General features: G+C 30.4%; 1 protein-coding gene across 1 annotated transcript in view; it reads right to left on the bottom strand.

Annotated features, from left to right (window-relative positions):
• Positions 1-132: 132 nt before the first annotated feature.
• The window catches only part of LOC145325264 (lachesin-like), a 37,315-nt gene continuing 13,670 nt past the window's right edge, over positions 133-23,777 (bottom strand). The window contains exons 2-11 of the mRNA XM_080168204.1: positions 20,375-20,519; positions 15,957-16,017; positions 14,507-14,582; positions 13,991-14,073; positions 11,611-11,682; positions 8,525-8,573; positions 5,828-5,943; positions 5,234-5,380; positions 3,033-3,196; positions 133-2,373 (exon numbers count right to left, since the gene is read on the bottom strand). Of these exons, the coding sequence (XP_080024330.1) occupies positions 1,734-2,373; positions 3,033-3,196; positions 5,234-5,380; positions 5,828-5,943; positions 8,525-8,573; positions 11,611-11,682; positions 13,991-14,073; positions 14,507-14,582; positions 15,957-16,017; positions 20,375-20,519 (1,553 nt within the window). The 3' untranslated portion in view covers positions 133-1,733. The remainder of the gene's footprint in view (positions 2,374-3,032; positions 3,197-5,233; positions 5,381-5,827; positions 5,944-8,524; positions 8,574-11,610; positions 11,683-13,990; positions 14,074-14,506; positions 14,583-15,956; positions 16,018-20,374; positions 20,520-23,777) is intronic.

The raw sequence follows: 23,777 nt of genomic DNA, 5'->3' as shown, positions 1-23,777 counted from the left end.
CTATCTATATTGGGAGCAATATAATACTTGTGTTGGCAGATTAACAAGGTACATACAGACAAATCTTAGCTATAGCTATTAAAAATAGTTTTTTTTATACCTATCAAATAAAACTAGCAACAAAAACAAACATTTTCAAATTTTTCATGTTTATTTGATATTCACTTAAATGGACAAAAATAACAACTAAAATATTCATAATCATATATCTATTTCAATTCACCAAAAAAAAAATAATTTTATCTATTTACGTTTATTTTAAAAATATTTAGCGTTTTATGATTTTACATAAAAATACTTTTGCTTCTAAGTTGAAATTTAAAAAAAACTTAGTTTGAACTTTACCTTTAAAATTTTTTGTTTACATCTTAAAAATTAAAAGTATTTGCATCGCGACTGGATACAAACTTTTTAATTCCTCTTAAAAAAACAAATATACATAATATGGGTTAAAAGATTGAGTAAAACAATTATAGTCTAGATTCATTATTTGTTGATAAGGGCCTTTGACATCTCAGGGCCAAAAAAGGGATTTAATTCAATAAAACCATACTACATAATGTTTTATGTCAAGATGTCCAATTAAAAAATTTAATCAAGGATTTCTTTGGCATTTTTATTATTAAATAACTTGATAAATAAAGGGAAATCATAACAAAAAGAAAAAAAACTATTTGATGATATTTTCTGATCAACAAAAATTTAAGGGGTTGTTTTGTCCAAATTTTTTTTTGAAATGACATATTCAAAAATCTTTGATACTTTAAAATAATAATCACTGGAAATTTCAAATAACGAATTACTTTCAGGAATTGGAATAAGTATTCTAAAAACATTATCAATATAGAGTATTCAAAAGAATTTTTATGGTTAAAAATCTTCGAATTTTAAAAATCTTTGAAAAATTAGGAAAACTTTATTATATCACCTATATTATAGTAGTTTAAGTGTCTATTTTGAAAAGTGTCTTTAGAAAAAATATCCCAATTCCATATCAATTTCACTTTTAGATTGCATTGATCTGATCAGTCTATCTATCTATCAATATTTCACTTGCAATGGATAGAACAGTTTTATGGCGTTGAATAACAAATTACTTAGAAATTAAAATTTTTAGTAACGTAGCTACTCCTGAAGGTATGCTGGAATATGACGTCAAAGGGTTATAGTAAACTGCAAGTTAAAAAAGTAAATTCACCAGAGTGAAAATTAAGTTAAAAAATATATTTGGGTAAACATAACACCCTCTTCATTCTAATTGCAGTTTAGCTAGATGTTGGATAACGCTATAACTCAGTAATAATTTTTAAAACTTAAACTGTTTATTTCTTCTAATTTGATTAATAAACTTTTTAACTATGCTACTTATGAATGTAATCGCCTTGTTTCATTATTGAAATTACTATTTTTAAAATAAACCATCTTTTTACATTTTATTTAGATATTTTTGAGATTTAAGAACAGAATTTACATGATTTGAAGCAATTCACTTTTACCGATCACTCTTAATGATAATTATAATAAGCTTGACTATATTGTTTTTAATTTTAACATATAAAGCACTGCATGAATTTTCACATATTAAGCTGAAAATATGTACATTATGGATACATACATATAATTATAGAAATAACATTTACACCGCCGTTGCGTAACTCTTAACTAGATTGGCTTGGTCAACTTTCAAAACTGGAACAAAAAATTGAAAACATAGATAAATTGTAGTTTTAGTTTCAAGATATCACAAGACATGATTTGAGGATTGTTGAACTTATCAGCATTGCCAGAGGAAGGAGCACTGAGAGTGAAGTTACCAAAGCAGCTCTGGAGCCTGCGCCACTAACTGACGGCTCCGGTTTTGGCGGCTTTTCCTCAGTCACCACTTTTGCCGCCACCGACTTTTTGTTTTGATTTTTTGGCTTTGTTGTGAACTCAAACTGGTTCCTGTGATCGCTCCACCCGTAATCATTCTTGGATTCAACCTTGACAACATAATTCTTACCAGGATCCAGGTTCTGCAGGATCAGCTCACCAGAATAGGTTTTGCTGGTGCCAGGTTCGTGTACCTGTTGCTCCTCAGAGCCACCATTGCCGGGCAGGACAAATTCCTCGCTCCAATCCATTTCCCCGCCAGCCTTGGGCTTGAAATCCACCCGAAATTGTTTCACAGGACTGTTTGACTGCGTCCACCATTGCAGCAGGTATTCAGAATGGTCGTCGCCGTTCGGGCTGGACTTGTAGATGACCGCTGTTGCCCGGCCGCTGACCTCGGTTGTCTTGGATGTCTCTCCCAGCTTGTTTCTGGCCAGGCACATGTATTTTCCGTAATAGTACTTGCCCAGGTTAGAAATGTTGATGGTGTGATGATTACCCCTACAGAACAAATAAAGATACAAATAAAGAATTCTTATGGCAATTTATGTATAAAGTCGCAAAGCTTTTAATATCTGAGTGACTAAGAAAACATCATCTCAATAATTTAATTGAACATCAGGACTAAAATTGCATTTTCACATGTCAAAAAAACTTTAACAATGTATTTTATTAAGGACATATGTGAAATTGCTTGTTTAATTGGATTATAGTTACATGAAAGCTTTAATTCTGCTTGTAATGCAACACCATCATTAAATTAAAGCAAAAGAGGAAAGCAACTTATAGTGCATAATAAAAAATAACGTCAAACAATACAAACGACCATTTTACGTTGGTCAATTAATATATATACTGGCCATTAGAAAGGGTTAAATAAAGTATTTCCCTATCGCATTGACCTTGTGCCGACTCTCAATTGGGTCTTTGAAAATCAACAACTAGTAACGGGAATATTAACACAACCAAGTAGCAGAAAACAAGTTGCTAGCAGACGAAAAAGGTCATTGAAAAAGAGGTGGAGGTCGTTATCTGTATATTCATCTATACTATAGATCTGTTTACTGGCCTATCATTGGTAATTTGTATTGTATGACGTATTTTTTTTATCAGGCTCTATAAGCTGCTTCAAAAAAGTTTTTTATCTTTTATATCCTTACCTGTTATAAATAACATTGTTGTCTCTTTCCAGCTTCTTTCCATTCATATACCACTCAACAGTGGCGGGTGGATGGGCATGAACAATACATGTCACCTCAACCTCATCTCCCTCGCGTGTGTGGATAAAGGTCTCCTGCTGCTCGATCTCAGGCGCGTGAAGAACCTGAAACACATGCTTTTTTAAACTCAGACAGAGGGGACAAATGTTAATGATTGTCCCACAGAAGCAGGAGAAAAGATGAAAATACGACGAAACCCACCACTTTCATTTTCTCTCCATGATCCAAAATTTGGTATCTTGGATTGGATTTTAACAAGGATCATACTAGCAGGAATATGTAGATTGTAGGTATATACATATCTATAATACAAAGTAGCTTGATGTCTGTTTGTCTGTCTGTCCGTCCCTTAAGATCTCAGTAACCACTGGACCGATTGGATTCTACTCTTCAGGGAATATACCTACTCCTGTGGTGTTTTTAAGCTATTTTCTTGGGGGGTGGGACACCCGCAACCACCCTAAAAAACAAAAAAATCTCCTCCCCCATTTTTTTTGTTTATGAGTAAGTTAGTGCCATAAAACTACTTGCAGCACCAGTAGTACTTGATTTTTTTATTAACTCTTGGGGCAAAGCCCCTAGAGGAAAGGGGCGAAGCCGCTAGTATATATGTATTAGAAGATAGGTATACAATACAATACTTAGTTTTTTACAATACTCTAATTCTAGAGTAACAACGCTGATAACAACTGTGTGCAGTAAAATGCAGAATTCTAGATTTTATTAACAATAACATAAACTTTATGAAGAGCTATAAAATATTAAATGTACTCTTCCCAAAGGATTAGGAGGACAATAGAAGTAAAATTCATCTATAGTAATTCCTCCCCTTTTTATCACCTAAACAAGCAAGATTAAGCATGAAAACTAACTTATAAAAAAACCTTTCCTATATCTTGAATATATTATTACTCAGGGAGGAAGGGTACTTTGTTCTATTTATTACACTAGTCCCCAAAGTTTTATAAAAAAAAAAACGTTTTTTTATTCGTTGACTCAACAACTTTGAGGACTCTTATTGACTTTCAATTGGCTGATTCATTTAGTTGAGTGTCTAAACGTTTCAACCACGAATTGCATACTGTGTATTATCATTGGGAATGTAAAGAACAACATATTTTCGGGTATTGTTTTATTCCTTTAGTTCCCTGATTAGTTCTTGTGATTTTAATTTCATTAATTTCCGTTAAAAACTTAGAAAAAATTTGTCAAATTTGTCAAGTTTCACCTTCTCCAAGTTTTAAGATTTTAACAAAATAGCTTATTTAACAAACAATAAAAACTTGGAAGATAATTAAAGTCCCTCCACAGATTATGACGTCTTACGATAAAATAACCAATGAGAGGATAGCATAAATTTTACCATTGGCCAATTACAGTGTATACTGGCCTCTCATTAGCTATTTTATCGTATGACGTCATAATCTGTGGAGGGACTTTAATCATCTTCTAAAACTTGTATGTTTCTATCTTTCAAATAAGTGTCCACCTATTTAAGACAAGAGTAAACTATGAAATTTAGGTATTATTATTATTTTTTGAAATAGTGAGTTTTAGTGCAAGTCAAACTCACTCAAAAGATGTATTTTGAGCAAATTATGTAACAGGGACGAATGTACCAACACCTATTTGAACATCTTTCAATAAGAAGATCTTATTTTGTTTTTATTTCTCAATTAAAATAACACATCAAATTTCCTTAAATTTCTTTATTGGCTTCCCAGAACACCTCACATTGAAATTGTCAAATCATTACAATTTTGACTATAAAACAGTTTAGAACTATAATTTGAGATAGGGATGAATTATTGTAAGGATCAACATGTTATGTATCGGTCGAAAGTGAAATTCCAACGGATAAAAAGAACAAGGGATCCAAAGGGATAAGAAAATATCTGATAAATTAATAAATGATGACACACAAAATTTCTGCAGATTAAAATTAATGATTGAAAGGATAGATCACTCAACTTTATAAACCAACCAATAAAAAATTCAATAAAAGTCCCAAATTTGTTAAGACAACGAATAAGAAACGTTATTGTAAAACTTTGTGTACTATTGCAACAAACAGCCACACTTGGTAATACACAATACTTATAGAGTTGCCTTGTATCGGAAATCTACAGAATAAAACTGACCTCCAGGTAAACAGTATCATTGGCCACATAATTCCATTGGTTATCTCCATGACAGGTATAGAGTCCAGAGTCCTTCCTGGTGACGCCGTACAGCCAGATGGATGAACCAACCATCTTCTCCTCCCCATTACGGAACTTGTGCTTGTTCTAGACAGATTAATAGATTAATGACAAGTAAAAAAGTAGATAAATAGATAAATCCAGGCATAAAAGTTACTGTCTGTGTGTACCGAAGGATCTTATTAACCGCTGAATCAATATGGTTCTTGTTTACAATGCAATGTAGGTCCTTGTATTTTACAATGTATTTTAGGGGGTTGTAACACAACCCTCCCAAGAAAACAGAGAGATAGATAAACAGATAGATACTTATAGCTTAATTAGTATATAATGAGGATAGAAAAAAATACAGAAAGAACGGCATATAGTAGAAACGACAGACAGAAAAAAACTACAAATACACACAGATTGTCAATTAGATAGAAAAATCGTAGGATTGTTAAGCATTGTCGAAAAACGATAATAAGATAAAAAGAAAAGCAAGTGAGATAGCTAGAGTTCTAAACATACAAAAAAACTGATTGAAAATTCTACCTGTCTAGTCCAATGAATCTCTGGTTTGGGGTATCCTTGTTTAGCTTCGCATTTTAGGATAGCATCGTCCCCGGCGTGAACAGGTAGGGTCTGGATAGCTTTCACTTCAGGGGCAACTAAATATTATAATAGTGAAGAGGTAGGGTCTGGATAGCTTTCACTTCAGGGGCAACTAAATATTATAATAGTGAACAGGTAGGGTCTGGATAGCCTTCACTTCAGGGGCAACTAAATATTATAATAGTGAACAGGTAGGGTCTGGATAGCCTTCACTTCAGGGGCAACAAAATATTATAATAGTGAACAGGTAAGGTCTGGATAGCCTTCACTTCAGGGGCAACTAAATATTATAATAGTGAACAGGTAGGGTCTGGATAGCCTTCACTTCAGGGGCAACTAAATATTGTATTTTATAAATTGTATAATTGGTGAAATCGTCAACTTTTATTCAACTATATAATTTATTTTACAGTACGGCTTCGAAACCAATAAATATCACCTAGGTAAGAACCGGTTCTGAGTAATACTGTATTGTATTAAAGACAATTTTCCACGAAAAAAATACAAATTATGAAACTAATACCATATTCATTTTTCATTTATTTTTTATTTACTATCTGTGGAAAGCTGTCTATGATATGTTGCGATAAATAGCTATTCCTAAAAGGCTGAACAGCTGTGGGCGGTGTCAGTTATAAAAAAAATTATCCGTAGCTGCCATTCTAACCCAAAATTTTGATAACAGGCATTAAAAACCAAATCAACTTGAAAATCTTTATTAAAGCTTTCTTTTTGTTTGTTAAGTTTGTTGTTTTCGCATTTCAATATAAAATTTCTATGGAAAATAAATTTGTTAAGTTTAACCTATAAAATAATGACAATACACAAAAGTGAGCTCAAAAATAATCAGAAATTGGGATCAACAAATGAAAAATTCCCAATTCGTAATAAAAATCACCATTTCTAACGTGTTATTAGAAAATTATATTAAACCTTATTGTAATAGAAATCAAAATCTCAAATTCAAATTCAAAATCAAACCTTTCCTTTTCCGACAAACGGACAAACAAAATGTAGAAAAGTTTGCTTTAAATAGATTTGTAGGGTTAACATATAAGAAATGTGTAGACTCAGGGATTTTAAGGGATAAGACAATGGACAATAAATTGATGTACATCCCCAATGTTGATACACAAAATTACTTCTTCTGAAGATTCCAATTGGTGATTGAAACGTTTGGACCTTCAACCTAATGAACCAACCAATCATAATTCAATAAAATCCCCCAAAGTTGTGAAGCCAGAAAACGTTATTATAAAACTTTGGGGAGTGTAATAAAAAGCACAATGTCCCCCTCTCCCTGGCGTAGACTATTTGTATAAATCAAGATTGTTTTGACTGGCTAAATTCTTTGTTTTAGATCGTCTGATAAACCTTATATAACATAGATATAAAACAAGTATGAAAATATCCATAAAACTAAAGCCTCTTTGATTTAGATAAAGAATATACCTAACCAATTTTTGAGTTTCTCAACAAATTTAAAATATAGTGCCTATAAAAAATGACGTCAAATAATCCAAATGACCAATGATAGGCCAATACACCGACTAAATTACCAATGGCTGGCCAGTATACATTTTAATTTACCTATGGTAGGCCAGTGTGACGTAATTTTTTGTAGACACTATAAAAAGCTTCTTTTAAAGTAAAAAATATATTTCCAAAAATATTCCTAAAATAAAAAAAAATAAATGTTTGTTCTCTGAAAAGAAAAATGTAAACATTTGGGAGAAAAAAGAAAATAGCTGAGTAGAGGCTTTTTATTTGAATTATTCACACACAGTATGTTCTTCCGTGTTGCTTTAGCATGCATTCCCTGTTCTATACTATTTAGTTTCTTTCTTCTCATAACTACTCTAATATTACCCCAACTTATTTCTGTTTATTTGTATTCTAATTAAAACTTAAAAATAAAATCTCTGAATGCGACGAAAAGTTTTTTAGGCATTATTTCATTTCATGTTTTGTTCATTTAAATTTCAAATGGTATAAAAATGAATGAAGGGTCTTATTTTTCTGATGAAAAAGTTCTCCCCTAATTTGAATTTACTTTGAAAAGCTACGCTTCGCAAGGAAAGTTATTGACGTCCTTGTTATGCATAGAACCCTTTATTATGCATACCATATTCTTTATGGTATAAATCAAAACATTCTGTAACAATAATGTGCAGTAGATTATATTATGCATTCCTTTCATTTAGAATACAACAAGGATGACAGCATCCATATGTAGCGAAGCACAAAAATCTAGGAATGAATATACATACATAGTAATTTATATAGCAGATAATCAGTAGTTATAACAAAAAAAAAGAAAGAGTAAGTATTAGGAAAAACTCAAAGAAAATTACAAAACCTTAAAAAAATAAGGTTTAGACGACGGACAAAACAATGAGAAAATCACTTTTCCCCCTTAGCATTACGTACTGACAGACAGACAAAGTGAATTATGGAGAAGCTAGAACGATTACTTCCAGTAAAAGGAAATAGAACAAATCAATAAAAATCATTGAAATTAAAAAAAAATTAAGTATGTATGCACTTATGTTTCTTATTATTTCTAGAATAGAAATAATTCAAAACATTCCCAATTTTTTTTTGGCATTTTTAGGGAAAAGAAAATGGTACTCTTACCTCTAATGGTAACTGAGTGTTCAACTGCAATGTTTTCTTGGGTGCTTGCCTAAAATACAAATAATACATACATATATTATCAAATTTCGAACATTTTTTTATTTACAAAGCTGAAAATTTATTTACCCTTACATCATATTATGTTTTTATGCCTGTCTGTTTGGTAAAGTATTGAACAATAATTCGTTTAGGAAAAGTTTAGGGAGTTTTATTTCCCCCTACTTTTAAGAGTCTAGAGGTGCAGCCATTAGAATATAATGTATATAAAATGTGGTTAATACTGTTCATTGTTTACTTTTCTGTGAAGATTTATGGATCCCAACAGTTTTCAATATTACAACAATACTCAAATACTTTTTGTATAAAACAAGAAATAATATTTCCATAGCAGAAACTTATTGAAACAATAAAGTAAGCATCAGAAGTTAACATCAGATTTGTAGTTATGACTACAAATCTGTGTTGTCATTGTAAAAAATCATATTCAAGCTGATAGACAGACGGACATACAAAACTTTAGAGTACCTTTACAACTCAAAGTTGCTTGATTAGACAGATAATATTATTTACTTACGTAACAAAAGGCTTTAATTTCTAAATACAGAATAATATAACTAAGTTTTATAGAACACATTTTGTGTAGATGAAAAAGCCCCAAGAAAAAGATCCATTAATAGCTCTTTAAGGAAAATACAACTTTATACTTTTCCATTGTGCGATACTTAAATGTAAGGTTTTTTTTTTTTAAAAATGTCTAATTTACGGAATAGTAAAACATGATATTAGAAGATACACGTGTAAAAGTATTTTGAAAGAGAGTTATATTCAAAATAAATTTAGGATGTTTTGATATGCTCGAAAAAAAAAGAGCAAAATAGCAGGGCTTTGCAGCCACAACTACAAATTCTTATTTTTGGAAATTTACAGAAGTTCATACAGCAAGGATAAGCTGTTTTTTTTGTAAATGGCTGCCGCTGCAAGTGACAGAAGTTGAATTTGAACCTTTAGCAGCCAATTTAGAACATTTTTCATTCATCAGCTCAGCTATGTTTTAACACTTTAAAATACTCGGTAAACATAGCTAAGCTTCATTTTTGTGTCATTTCGTTTCTGTAGTCAAGCCGCGGTTGTCGAGCACTGCATACTAATATCAATTAACGAGATAATTGTTTGCTGAATAGATATTATTTTTTTTGCAACTATTCCCCGAAATGCAAACAAAAGGGGTGGTGTAATATGACCCAACCAACCCCATCACTCAATCCTAACCCCCCCCTTTCCCATGTGCACGCCCCTGTGTGGTAATATGACCCCACTCCTTTGTTTAATCATCAAACAATTAATGGAATATGATCATTTCAGTTTTTATAATAGAGATCATATGCAAAAATTCCACACACAAAAAAAGTTACACAAATTTTGATTCATATATTATTAACAATGGATATCTTCTGCTAATTTGAGTGGGGGGGGGGGGGGGAGTTTGGCTTTAAAACAGGTATAATCAAATAAAAAGAACAGTTAGTATATTGTTTTTTTTTGACAAAATGTCTTGATTATTACTTCTTAATAAAAAAAGTTGCATAACGTTTGCTTTGCTTCTTATGGACATATTTGAGCTGGCTAAAATAATTACAGTCTACCGCTTACATAAGTAAAACTAATACGCCTAAAACAGTTAGGGAGTTGAATCCATTTTTATAGAAGCAGAAATATAATCTATGATTATAGTTTGGACCCTCTAAAACTGTAATCTACCTTTCCACTTTCCCCTCTCTTGGTAAAGATATCTTCAACGCCGATACGATTTTTGTAATGTAAGATTCAACTTTCCCTTCTCTTGGTGAAGATATCTTCAACGCCGATACGATTTTTGAAATGTAAGATTCCACTTTCCCCTCTCTTGGTGAAGATATCTTCAACGCCGATACGATTTTTGAAATTTAAGATTCCACTTTTGCCTCTCTTGGTGAAGATATCTTCAACAAGAGAGACAAAAGTGGAATCTTATATTTCAAAAATCGTATCGGCGTTGAAGATATCTTCACCAAGAGAGGGGAAAGTGGAAGGGTAGATTACAGTTTTAGAGGGTCCAAACCATAATCATAGATTATAGTTCTGCTTCTATAAAAATGGATTCAACTCCCTAACTGTAAAAGCTTTTTTAAGCGTTTAAAGAACACAATATATCTTTTAAAAGAAATCGGTCTTGAGAAGTTAGGAGTTTGAAAGAAATTTTATTTGTTTAACTGTTTTAGTGAATTTTAAGAAAGTTAAATCGTAATAGCAATTTAGCAAAATTATTTTTTCTTTCACTCGTTGTTTAATGAGAAAGTGGCCTTGATATGAAAAGGGAGATGCTCAATTCATTGACAAATAAAGTAAAGTACAAAATTTTCAAATATAAAACTTGTTTAACTACATCCTAAACTGTCTGCATATTAGAAACAAGTACTACTCAATATAACAGATGTACTTTCATCTTCCTAACTGTGAGATGGGTTGATTACAGTCTAAACTCTTTGTAGATTGATAACAAAAATCTACAAATATAATGTCATCGCCCTAACCGTATTATAGGTTAATTTTACAGTCTAAACTGTTTGTATATTGAAAACAAGTACTTCTCAATATAACAAATATACTTTCATAATCCTAACTGTAGAAATAGGTTAATTACAGTCTAAACTGTCTGTATATTGAAAACAAGTACTTCTCAATATAACAAATATATTTTAGAACAACAAACCCGTGTAAATGACCTAATGATACTTTTTAAAGGTATTGCTATACTCTATAAATGTATTTCCAATGATATGTGAAATATGGTGTTAATAATATTTTGCATATTTAGTTAAGCATCTCTAAAAATCTAATTTGTCTGTTGGATGGTCAGAAATACTCATAGCACTTCAAAAGTCGGTAGAATTTTTTTAAGCATGAATGGGTTAGGTTAAGAAAAACTATTCTGCCGTAAACTTTGAAATACATCAAAAATATGAATTATTCATTTGGTTTCAGCATAATGGTATTATGATATTTTTGACTTGCGAAAAAGCTTTTAACAAATATTCAAATAAACTTACCCGACATTTATATTTTCCTGCATCTTTCTGTACAGCCAGGCTGATCATCAGTTTAGTTCCGCTTGCCTCCAACTAAAAAGAATAAGTATTTCTAATGCTTCTTTGGTCGCGAATCTACTCTATAAGTTCTTGTAATGTGTAATTACTGACATTTTTAAAGCAAGTCTATTATTATGTAACGTTCAATCAAGCCACACACGTATTTTCACATTTATGCCTCTTACTTTCATTTATCAGTTCCTTTTTTTGCCTTTTTAGAACAGGTGGAATCACATACAATTTTTGTACACTCATATGTTTCTAGAAAATAATAATCTATATTGTTTTTATTTTATTTCTTACTTATTTGTATCATACTAAAAGTATTATTGCATATATGTAGAAATAAGTATTTGGGACAGAATCAGATACTACCGATTTTAATTTTTGTAATGATTGTGTAGTTTGCAAGATGCAAAACGTGTGCGGTTTTTTTTTAAAGATTTGGTCTTTAAAAAAAGTTATAAATGGGGTTTACACTAATTAATGTTCTGTCTGATAGTCATTAATTATATCATTATTATCACTACATTTTCTCTTATAGATATCTTGAATTGGTTCAAGACTATTTCCTGACCTCATCTGCCCTCCATTAAAGGAATTTAATGTTAATCATATAGTTTCAGCTATTTTTATATTAATAAAATATTACGGGACAAAAATATTTGAAAATCTATCTATGTCTGTGAAAGAAAGTAGTTAATAATGTTCTTGTTAGGAGGGATTAAGATAATCTTATATACTTCAATATATCTTAACCCTCACCGAATAATATATCTTTTCATTCTATATTTTTGGGTAATAGTATTTTGATCTGTCTGTAAAAATTGGATGTTATCCTATTATGGTAAGGAGGCCCGTGGTAATGCAAATGACAGACTCTAAATTATGAAAAAATTTTAAAGCCTGTTTACATTTTAGATAGCAATTATTATTTAAATTTGAATCAGCCTCAATATAATATTTGACATAATTATCCATGTTAAATATCAATTATATCTCAAAATTTATCAATAAAACATTAAAAAATGTGCAATAATGCTAAGTCTTATTTTATCATAGATATCAAGTAACATAGTTAAATAAATGTTTTTGTATAATACCAAACATAATTTTTGGGGGGTGTGGGGGATCACCCCTGTATCACCCCCCCCCCCCTCCTCAAGAATATCTTTGGAAAATGATCTTCTAAAATTATGAAGTTCTTAACTCTTCTGTTCATGTAATGAAAATTAGAGTCATTTTTAATAATAAATTAGGAAGCAAATATCCTTACAAATCCTTGAAAGAAAGAACAAAGATAAAAAAATCGCTACAGTCTGCAAAATATCAATTTTCAATTTACTACTACTATATTCATTATCTTACAAATGATAGCTTTGCGATAAATGGAATTAATTTTCTTTAAGGCTTTATCCCTTCAATCTACAAAATGATGCGTGTAACCCTCCCCCACTTTTCGAACTATTAAAATGAAAGAAATAACATTTTAAGTGCGTTTTTAGGGATAAGTACGATTCAAAAGTTCCCAAACAGAGGCCAAAAAATATCCTTTAATAAGTGATATTAAGAATTTAGGTAAAAGTGGGGCTTATTGAGGTACAATAATTCAAATTAAGATATTAAACCCATCATTTTGCAATTGTAGTTTATCAGCTATTAAAATTACACTACAAGTTTTATCAATTAAAATTAAATTCCAAGAAAATAATTATAATACTTATTATTATGAAAAATATAAAAATGTACTCTAGCTAAAAATTTTCTATTATTTACAATTACAATTTTAGAACCATCTACATCTTTTAGTTCTTTTTTATCAACTAGCGGCTACGCCCCTAGAGGCCTCTAGGGGCATTTGAGGAGGAGAGAGTCGAATTTAAAATTCAATTTCTTATTTTAGATTTTAAAAGAAAAAGTAAAAAAAAATTTTACGTTTGACGTTTGTTTTTCGTTGAACTCTCTTTCTAAAATTGAGAAATTTAAAAAATTTAATTTCTCTAGGGAGGGTGGTGGTACCCTCCCCCAAAATAGTTATAAACCTTCCCGGGACATATGAGAATCTACCCTGTTAAGGAGAACCCGATCGGTTCAGCGGTTAGCGAGATCCTTCGCTACAAACAAACAGACAAACAGACAGACAAACAAACAGACAGACAGACAGACAGACATCGTTCTACTTTGTATTATAGATAGAAATATTGGGCAGACTTACAAACAGATAACTTATTAAGAAACGCCATGTTATAAGTTCTTAATAACATACCAAAAATATGAAAAAGACACATATCAACAAAAACCTTATAAAGTAGTGATAAAACAAACTATTAATTAATCTTACCGAAATTCTGGGGTCTTCTATCATAGGTTTGTCCCCCATGGATAGAATGTGGTCTCCGTGGTACCAGAGCAGTAGTAGGTTATCTGAACATATAAGATATTTTATTCAAAACCAAGATATATGGTTGATCTTTTGATCTCAGGGATCTGAAGGGATAAGATAATAATGATTAACAAAGTTATCCTTTCTGTATTGATTAGCATTATTATTGAATAGTTTGTTCATTTGACTTTTAAGATATCAAGTACTCAAAAATTGTATTCAGCTATAATGAGAACGTGTTTATAAAATTTTGGGTCCACTTACTTCTACATCCCTTGTTATTCTTAAATATAATACAGGCAACGTGCTTTGTCTAGAAGTCGCAACAATCCTATGGTGTGCGCCAATTTGTTCGCAGGAGCATTCTCCTTAATTAGATGGCAACACATTTGAAATATGTGTTACAAATATATCCGTATTTTATAAAGCTTATGTGCAAAATTTGTAAAATGATAAATAAACGAAATATGTTACCTAGTGTATCTATCTCACATGGCAGCGTGATGGTACCTCCCTCGTTGACAATTATTTCTCTAGGGCTTGACAGGATCTAAAATAGGAATGGATATAGTTACACTGTATTAGAGAACATGAAAATCTGGCGTAAGATCCAAGTAATAATAGATCCATTAAAGTAGAATATAATAAATTTAAATCTTTAAATAATGTAAAAATATGAATCCAACTAAAGTTTTACTGTAAAAGAAAACCTAACCTTTCCCATACAGTGGTTTTTGAGATCTTAAAAGACGGGCAAAAATAGAAGAAACTTATGCTTATGCTTAAGCCTTATAAATTATAATGAAACCTACCAAACAACTACATCTGACTTTAGAAGGCTGTGCTTAAAATAATAAACATAAAAAATGGGTTTAAAGTAAATATTTTTATTTTTTTTGTTTGCTTTTCCAAAAATGTCTTAAACATATAATGCAAACTAGAGAAAACATGAATATTTTCAACCAAAAAAATCATTCATCCAAAACTCAGGGATTGTGGATGGGTCAACAAACGGTAAATCAATTCTTTTTTAAATTTCAATAGTATGAATTGATTTTTTTGCCTTGAAAAGCTAGCTATTTTTTTGTGGGAAAAAATGTAGCAAATAAATTAAACCAGCAAAGCCGCCCCAAACTCTGTTAAAAACTAAAAGCAAAAGTCGAAGATTAAAAAAAGTGTTCATATAAATTAGCTAAATAAAAGTTTCATAACTATGCAGTCTATACAGTTATTCTTTCGCCCCAATTAAACTTAATCAAAACTTAACATGGTTTATTAATTCAATAAAAAAAATAAAAAAAGACCACAGTAAAAATGTATAACCCCTCTCCTTATTAAACCTAACCTAAAAAATATTTTTTGTTAAATCATTTGGACACCAATTTATGCATTTCTATCATCTCTGATATCTTCAGATTTGAGAAATGACAACAGAAAAAGGACAATAATCTTCATCAATAGCGAAGCAACAAAGATTATTATAAAGTTTTTTAAAGAGAAAATGTTCAGTAATTCTTAATATTGTAAAGATTGTATCACTGAAGTTGATATTTTTTATTCTAATGAATTTTAAAACCCACCAATAAATAAGGAATTTGTAGTCAATTCAATTAATGACATTTTATCAAAGACAGCCCGTCAAAAACACAGAAATACCCTAGGATTAGAATATCTGCTTTTCTAAAAAGGGTTTCACTGTTTGGTTATAAATACATTATATTCACATCCATTCTTATTTAGGATTTAAATTTTTCTCGAAATAGAAAAGGCCTACAAAGAATTATTTAGGATATTTTTAGAAGATTTTTTTCTGAATTATTCTTTTGTATAATTTTTTTAGCTTATTTCTGAAATATGAAAACAAATCCTATTGTTTGCAAGCTATTATAAGGATCTTAAAGCACAGCAAATAGTTTTTATTTACCTTTGGAATTCTTCTGTTCACTTTCTCTGGTATTTCAATGCTCTCACTGTGGTTCTCGTGGCTGAAAAAATAGAAAATTATTAAAAACTTACTTCATATCCTTATATAAAAGTAACAGGATTTGTATATGTCTGTACCCAAGGATCTTGCTAACCGCTGAACCGATTCTTTAGGTGTTGGGAATTTATCCTTAGAAAAAAAAGACTTCCCCAAAATAATTTTTACTTTTCATTTTGAACAAAGATGCCCCTAGTCGCCGCTAGTTTCTTATATAGACAGTTGTCCACGGAGTTTTCCAAAAAAAAACCGTTGTTTATAGATTAGAACTACATAGTTTGATTTCTGTATGAAAAAGGCACAAAAAATACACGCATCAAAATAAACAAAATGATGTATGTATAAAATAAATTTACATGAAGAAATACGATACTTGAAAGTTTGCTTTTCAATTTTGTTTTTCTTCCTTTTCTTTAACAACGACGTTTAGACAGTTAAGCCAATTAAATTTTATAGCAAAACTTCTACAATTCAAATATGTTGATTTATTCGTAAAAAGAGAAATTTTCAAGTTAGCTTCTCAGTATACATTACAATTGCTATTTTTTCTGCAAAATTAATTGTAAATTTATTTTAATTTTATTTTTTTTAGCAGCGCAGCTTCTGTATAATCATGTATGTATTCGTACGTCCATCCGAACAAAATTAATAGAATACAGATAAAAATTCAGCATAAGTGGTGATTTATTGATAGTGCCTGCATAAAAGGGGGAGGTAGGTTGTTCTAAAATTCCGTAAAGGTGTGAGTTAAAGATTAAAAACAGTAGTAGAACGATAATATTCACTAAATATGTGTATTCCTTATTGAAAAGAATTATAGACTGTGGTTCTATTCAATGAGGTATACACATATTTAGTGAATACTATCGTTCTATTACTTTTTTTAAGCCTTAAAACTCACACATTTACGGAATTCTAAAACAACATACCCCCCCCCCCCCCTTTAATGTTACTCTTTCTAAGCATTTGCCAATCAAATAAAGAAAATCGAATACAAATTGGGAGATACGTAAAGTGTAATGTGAGTGTGACGTCATAAAAATACGTCTGAATTCATCGTTTTTTAGGAGTTTCCTTTTCTACTTCTCTCATCTTTCTTTTTAAGGATTTCTTTTTTAGAACGTCACACATGACATCTCCTGAAAATTGGTTGTTTCTTGATAATACCCTGTATCTTTTTATGTCGACCTTCACTTGAGTATCATGACAAAGGAATATTCAATATCAATTATTTCAATTCTATAAACATTTCCGTTTACAGTTCTGTTTTTTAAATATGCGAATCTACTCCCTAGGAAGAGCTATAGTCAGCAAAGAACTACATCGAATAACAAAAATCTTTCCTATAATGGGCTATAAGCCATTGCGGATGCATATTAAAGCTTTTCTTGTTTTGAGGATGCGGTTGTAGCCTGCTAAAAAATGTACAGTTATCACTGTCAAGTGCTGTAAAAAAAGGTGGCGAAAAATACATGCAGAAACAATCACTTTCTTTCTATTATTCGAATTGAATAACTTGAAAACAGCTACACAATGGAAGGACGAAATCGTCCTTGGTTTTTTAATGGAAAATGATCACTAAAAAGTGTTTTCATTGTTATATTTTTTATTGCTGTTTCATTCTTGTATTGTAAAGGGTTATACGTTCTATAGTTTGATGATGTAGGTATTAATTTCCTGTTTTTATTAAAAGTGTGGCTTTTCTATAATTAAGGTAGGTCCGTCCGCTCAAACGTCTCTCCGTCCCAAAAGGTTAGCTCTATTTGTTAGAATTGCCCTATCAATATCAAACTTTACATGACGGTTCCTATAACAATTAGGTAAGATATACGACGCGTAGAAACTCTACAATCATCGAATGTTAGCATGTCCTTAAATTGTATCCTGTATCTTAAAGCAGTTTTCCAACTTTACTTACAATTTGGTTTAGGCTTGTACATTTATATTCTGCTTATAACGTTCTGATACTCTTTAAGTATCAATGTTCTCATCCTTGTTGTTATTTACATTTATTTTTTTTCAAAATTAAAAAAAATAATTAGTGGAAAACGTAAAAATAATAAGCCTTTTTAAAAAGTCGATCTATAAATATATTTGATTTCTAAATACATATTTTTCTATCTAATATTGGTTTCTGTGGAAAAAGGTTGAAAAATATTCAAATTAGAAATATCGGGGAATTGTTAATTTTGTTTTTTTTTATAAAAATATTATGATATTTATTTGGCCATCATACTACAGATAACTAACCTATGAATGCACTCTATTTATCAGGAAGTCCTAATGGTATTTAGTTGCACCTGTTTATTAGCCAAAGCATAAGTCCTACACCTACAATTAAACACATATATACTTCAATGACTCTAACCATGATAATTTGGGGCGAAACTCCATCCATTAACCTACTTTATAACTAGTGAACCCTTCAGTAGAATAATAAGGCAAGCTAAACATAAAACTTAACCATTTATTGCTGATCTTCTTAAAAAATCGAGGGGAAATTTTCTATAGGGATCTTGTTATTTATTTATGTCATAGCTAGTTATAAACAACCCTGTAAAAATAACAGGTTAAAACAATTGACATATCTTTGACTGGGGGAATTCAATTTTGTTATTCCCTTTCCTTTGGTTTTCATTTTTTACTTTTAACATTTTTATTTTATTTGAAATAATTTTCTCATATATTTCAAGATACAAAAGAGTTTGGTTGTTAGACTAGTATTATTATTAGTCATTAAAGAAAAATGTATTTTGTTTATTACATAACCAAAAATGCATGTAAAAAAATTTAAGAGATTTTTAAAAACATGTGTTAGTTGGAAAAGTTTGAAAAACATATGGAGTTTTAAAAGTGGTAAGCTGAATGAAAGGTAAGCAAAGCATGTATGCAAAAAAGCTCTCAGAAAATAAACATAGAAAAAATATATTAAGTAGTAACAACGCTTTTTAGGCTACCATTAAAATCAAGGTCCGATCAATTTTAAGGTTTTTCGAGATTTTACTGAACACATAAACACAATATCAGCATAGACATTAGATTCTTTATGATGGGGTTTATTATTAAAATGTATGCTATTCGTTTAACCTTGAAGAAAAGTGTAAATTGCAACTCAATTTAGTTCAGGGTTGTAGAGATAGATAAATGCTAAAAAAGTACATATTTTGGGGGGAGGGGGGGGGGGTCAGTACTTTAAAGATGTTGATTTAAACCTGCACTAAACCAATGCTTAGCTTCCCCTAGCATTGCATACTGATCTACTGTTTGCATGGTCCTATAGGATATAATCACATTCAAAATCACTTAGTATATTGGATATACGAATATTTTTCTATCTTTTGCCCATTTCTAAATCCCTGACTAAGACAGACACAAACACTTGAAATAATGGCACAACTAAACATAACAAAGAGATAAACAACAACTTCATTTTCAAGCACAAACTTTTACAAACTCAAAATAAATTTTTCGCAAAAACTTATTACAAAACAAGCAAATTAGATTTCATTCCTAAAAGACTGACAACATTCTTAAAGTTAACCTCAAGTTAACAGTAAACAATTATTATGAATAAACAACCCTAATATGATGAAGCAAAAATTCTGTTAAAGCCGGCACAAAATTCGATGTTCATCACACACTGTCATAATCAAAGAAAGTTTGAAACCGATAGGAACATTTCATCACGATTCAATTCAATTCACTATCAGAGCTATTCTCTACGGACATACAGACAGACTAACGAACACATCAAAAGACAAAGTTTCGTAGATTTTTTGCAAGAAAAAGTTTCATAAAATCCAAAATAGCAAACTAAGGATCTAATTGACAAGTAATGTCTAAAAACAAATATCGTCTGGGCATGATATTTAAAAGTAAATCATGGCGCTAAAAAATATAAAAATAGTAAAATAATCCTTCTTCATATCTTTATTTGTAAGTTAGTTGTCGTGAAGGATATAAGTTCGAGTCTCGGAAGAATAAAAGACTTCGGTTGATGTATGATTTAAGGAAATGCAATGGCCAATAAACAGGTTCATTTTTTTTATATTGCCATGCTTTAACTTCCAGGACAAATGTAAATGACATTTGGAATTGTAATTTTGTTTAGGTAAAACAAAATTATAAAAGGTAAAAAATCTAGAGCGATGTATAATTGCAACGAAATAAAAACAGAATAACAAACCTAACTAAATAAACCAACCAATAAATGTCAATAAAAGATTTCAAGTGCTTGAGCCAACGATTAGAACAAGTTATTATAAACCTTAGGGAACTATTACAGTATAATAAACAGCCCAATGTCCCCTCTCTCCCTGAAAACTTAACAATAGTGTAGCTACTCTAAAAATAACCCCTACCTGTTGTCATAATCATCCGTGTAGTGGCTGGACTCATTTGAATAGTCTGCCTGATAGTCATTGTAATCATCAGATTGATAATCAGCATAGTCGTAATTCAGCTCTTCATTGTGGATGTAATCAAGACCAACTTTACCGCATTCAACTGAAAAAAACAAACAATTTATACTTTTTAATAAAACAAAGTTAAGCATGGTACAATTTTAAATATATATATTTAAAGCGAAGATATTCTACTCCATGTGTATGTTCAATGTTTATGCGTCTGTCTGACCGAACGTCTTTCATTTATAGGTAGCTGCACTACTAAAAAATATTTAGCCTCAGTTCTGTGTTAAAGGAAAAAAATAATGTAAAAGTTTGTTGTATCTCAATCATAGAGTTATGGTGTTCTATAATTTCCGCTTTAATATGTATCTATTTCAGCAGAAATGAAATATTTCAGTGCTTTATTGTTTGTCGAGCAAAATTAAGATTAGGGATTGGGTTATCTATTTTCTCTCTATTTCTAACCTCTGCGGAAAGTTTAACCTGTCGTTTCAGACGATTACATTAAGTTTTTTTTTTATGGGGAAATAATACGACAACTCTAGAGTTATATCAAGGAAGTTGGACAAATTGGATTAGGTTATAAACAGGTATTTAGGGTTAGGTATCCTATCATATAAAGTAGTAAGTTTTTTTTGTCTGAAACTTGAGATCTCAATAAATACTGAACCGATTGGGTTCTCTGTTTTATGTAAGCTTCATATAAGATTTTAAGTTTTTGTATGGTATTAAACTATTGTATACCCCCCATGAAAAAAAAATAAGGAGCCCCTAAATACTAGGGGCTCATCCGCTAGTTTGTCTATCTGCGTATTCCTTCATTTATATTATTCTTCTATAACCAGCCCAGAAGAAATATAATCAGACAGGTTTAGAAATTATATCCTTTTTTTATTTTCTTTTTCTAGAATATTCTTAAAAATAAAGAGCATTAATTGGTATTTAACTTTGCTGTCTTTCAAAAATATACCTTTAATAATTTTTTTGATCGATCCTGTATAACTTTCAAATAAAATATCAAACTTTGAATCATATTTATCTTTTGATAGGTTATTTAGGTTATGTAAATGTTAATGATTGCCCACAAGGGTTAGAGCCCCCCGCAGGTGCTAGCAATATGAGAAAGGCTACTGTGAAAATATGTCGAAATCTGCTACTTGTTTTCTTTCCATGATCCATTTTTTTGGCGATTTATAATACTTAATAACAAAATATTTTGTCAGGTTCTTATTGCTGCGCTTCTTATATCTTCCTTGTTTTGTAATATTATAGCCAAAATGCAATATTTAAAGTGAAGTTAATAATAGGCCGCTTAAATTCTAAATTGCACACATTTCTCATTTTTTATCATTGCAAATTTTTATGACGTTCTTGCATAATCATCTTTGTTTTAGTTTTTTCTTTCTTTTTAAAACCAAACATTTTCTACGCTTAAAGTGCATATCCATCTGCCTGTCCTATCGTAAAAACCATAAAGCTATGGGTTACAATATGAGAAGCGTGGCAACTCTTTAGGTATTATCAGAATGTCAGATCAACCATTTTATGCAAAATAAGGTGATCCTTCCCCTATTGTGGAGGGATATTGATATTCGCATATCCAATTAAAAGCAAATTGCAGCTGCATTAAGCTCCTCAAATTCATTAAAAATACTTTGCGTGTTTAAAATGTATGGTTAGCTTGCAAATTTGTTTTAAAGTGGATAATAAAGTATGTACGGGCCTAAGTGTGCCTTAGAGGACCAGAAGATGTGGTCGTTCTAGATCACAAAAACCAGAGCAGAAATCTTTTAAACCAGTGCAAACAAATAAAAAATATATTAAAATAAAGAAATATTCAAATCAAAATCTTAGACTTTAAATGAACTATTATGCATCACAAAAGAGCCGTTACCCTAATCAAAGTTATTTTCTATTAAGGTTTAATATGTTATTTTAAGCGTTCGTTTTTGTAATCAAACATGACCAAATCCAGTGGCGCCGAAGTTTGCTTGTGAGTACCTCATGGTTTGATTTATGATGCAAACCTTCAACTATTTTTGGACTCTAAATATCAGGAATAACGGAATAGGTGAGTTTAAGAAGAAAGAGAGAAAGTACAATAGCCTTTAAACGATTCTTTTATCCAAACTTTCTAGATTGGTCTATTTAAGTTGATCAGGGGACTGTAACGTAACAAGTAGCTCATCCACTCATTTTTGTGGGAGGTGATAAGTTCAAATCTCGGCCCAAATCGATATAACAAAATATATATTAAAAGTGGAACCTACTGCTGCTATGTCAGACGTGCGACATTCATGATAATAATAAGCGGAATATGCAATCAATGGTTTTTAAAATAAAAGTATGGATTAAGCCAGGATGAAAAAAAATTGCTTTTCTTTTATCTCTGATTTAAACTATACACTTAAACTAATACGTTGCTTATAGAAGAACTAAATTTATGAGTTTTAGACAAATTGATGAAAATTATTTGATTTATTATTTTTTAACAAAAAACCCATGTTTTTTTATTTCAAACAAAGTTTATTAAAATGTTATGTTTTGATATTACAAGAAACAAAACTACTTAATTATTAATGACAAATAATTATCTTAATCACTAATTACTTGTGTAATTCATTACATAAATTGATTACAATTTGTTTCTTTTATCAGGTTTTATTTCTTTTGTATACAACTTCCTTTTAAATGCAAAGATTTTCTACATTCGAAGCTTTCTTAATTATAATAGTTACTATTGATAATTTCTTTAAACTGGACATCTTATGAAACGATCGATTTTAATCCAACCGTTAAAAGACATACATGCATAAATACAACCCGTTACTCATTTTGTTACTTAACAAATAACGCTATAAAACCTTGCAAGTTGCAAGTAGGTTTTCTTCTTCATTATTTTTTTTTGTTAGAATAGAAGTATGGCTTTTCTAAAATTGTTAAACTTCTATAAAATAATGTTGGCATTCTTGTATATCTACAAAAAAATTCTTAACTATAGGTTGAGCCTAATTACATTTCAATGTGTTTTATGTTAAGTAGAAAATAAGACGGCTGTTTTTGCTTAATCAATCAACCTTAATTTAACATAGATAACAATGTCCAACAAAGCGAAGTAATAACAAAACTAAGGATTGGAATAACATTTGTTGGTAGGTATTCTCAATATATCACTTTATAAGATATTTTCCGTAAGAATATCAGGAAGGGAGGCGACATTACAATAAACTGGTCCTTAAATCTGATAAACACGATCTATTATTCACTATCTCTAGAATATTGAGAACTTCTATTAAATATTGATTTAGTTGTAAGTACAACAAAGCAGAGTGGAAACTTTTTCACCAAAAATTTC

The sequence above is a fragment of the Acartia tonsa genome, chromosome 7, assembly GCF_053477335.1.
Source record: "Acartia tonsa isolate MP-2025a chromosome 7, ASM5347733v1, whole genome shotgun sequence".
Taxonomy (NCBI): Eukaryota; Metazoa; Arthropoda; class Copepoda; order Calanoida; family Acartiidae; genus Acartia; species Acartia tonsa.
Note: the sequence above shows the minus strand (reverse complement) of the source record. Positions and strands in the feature narration are given on the sequence as shown.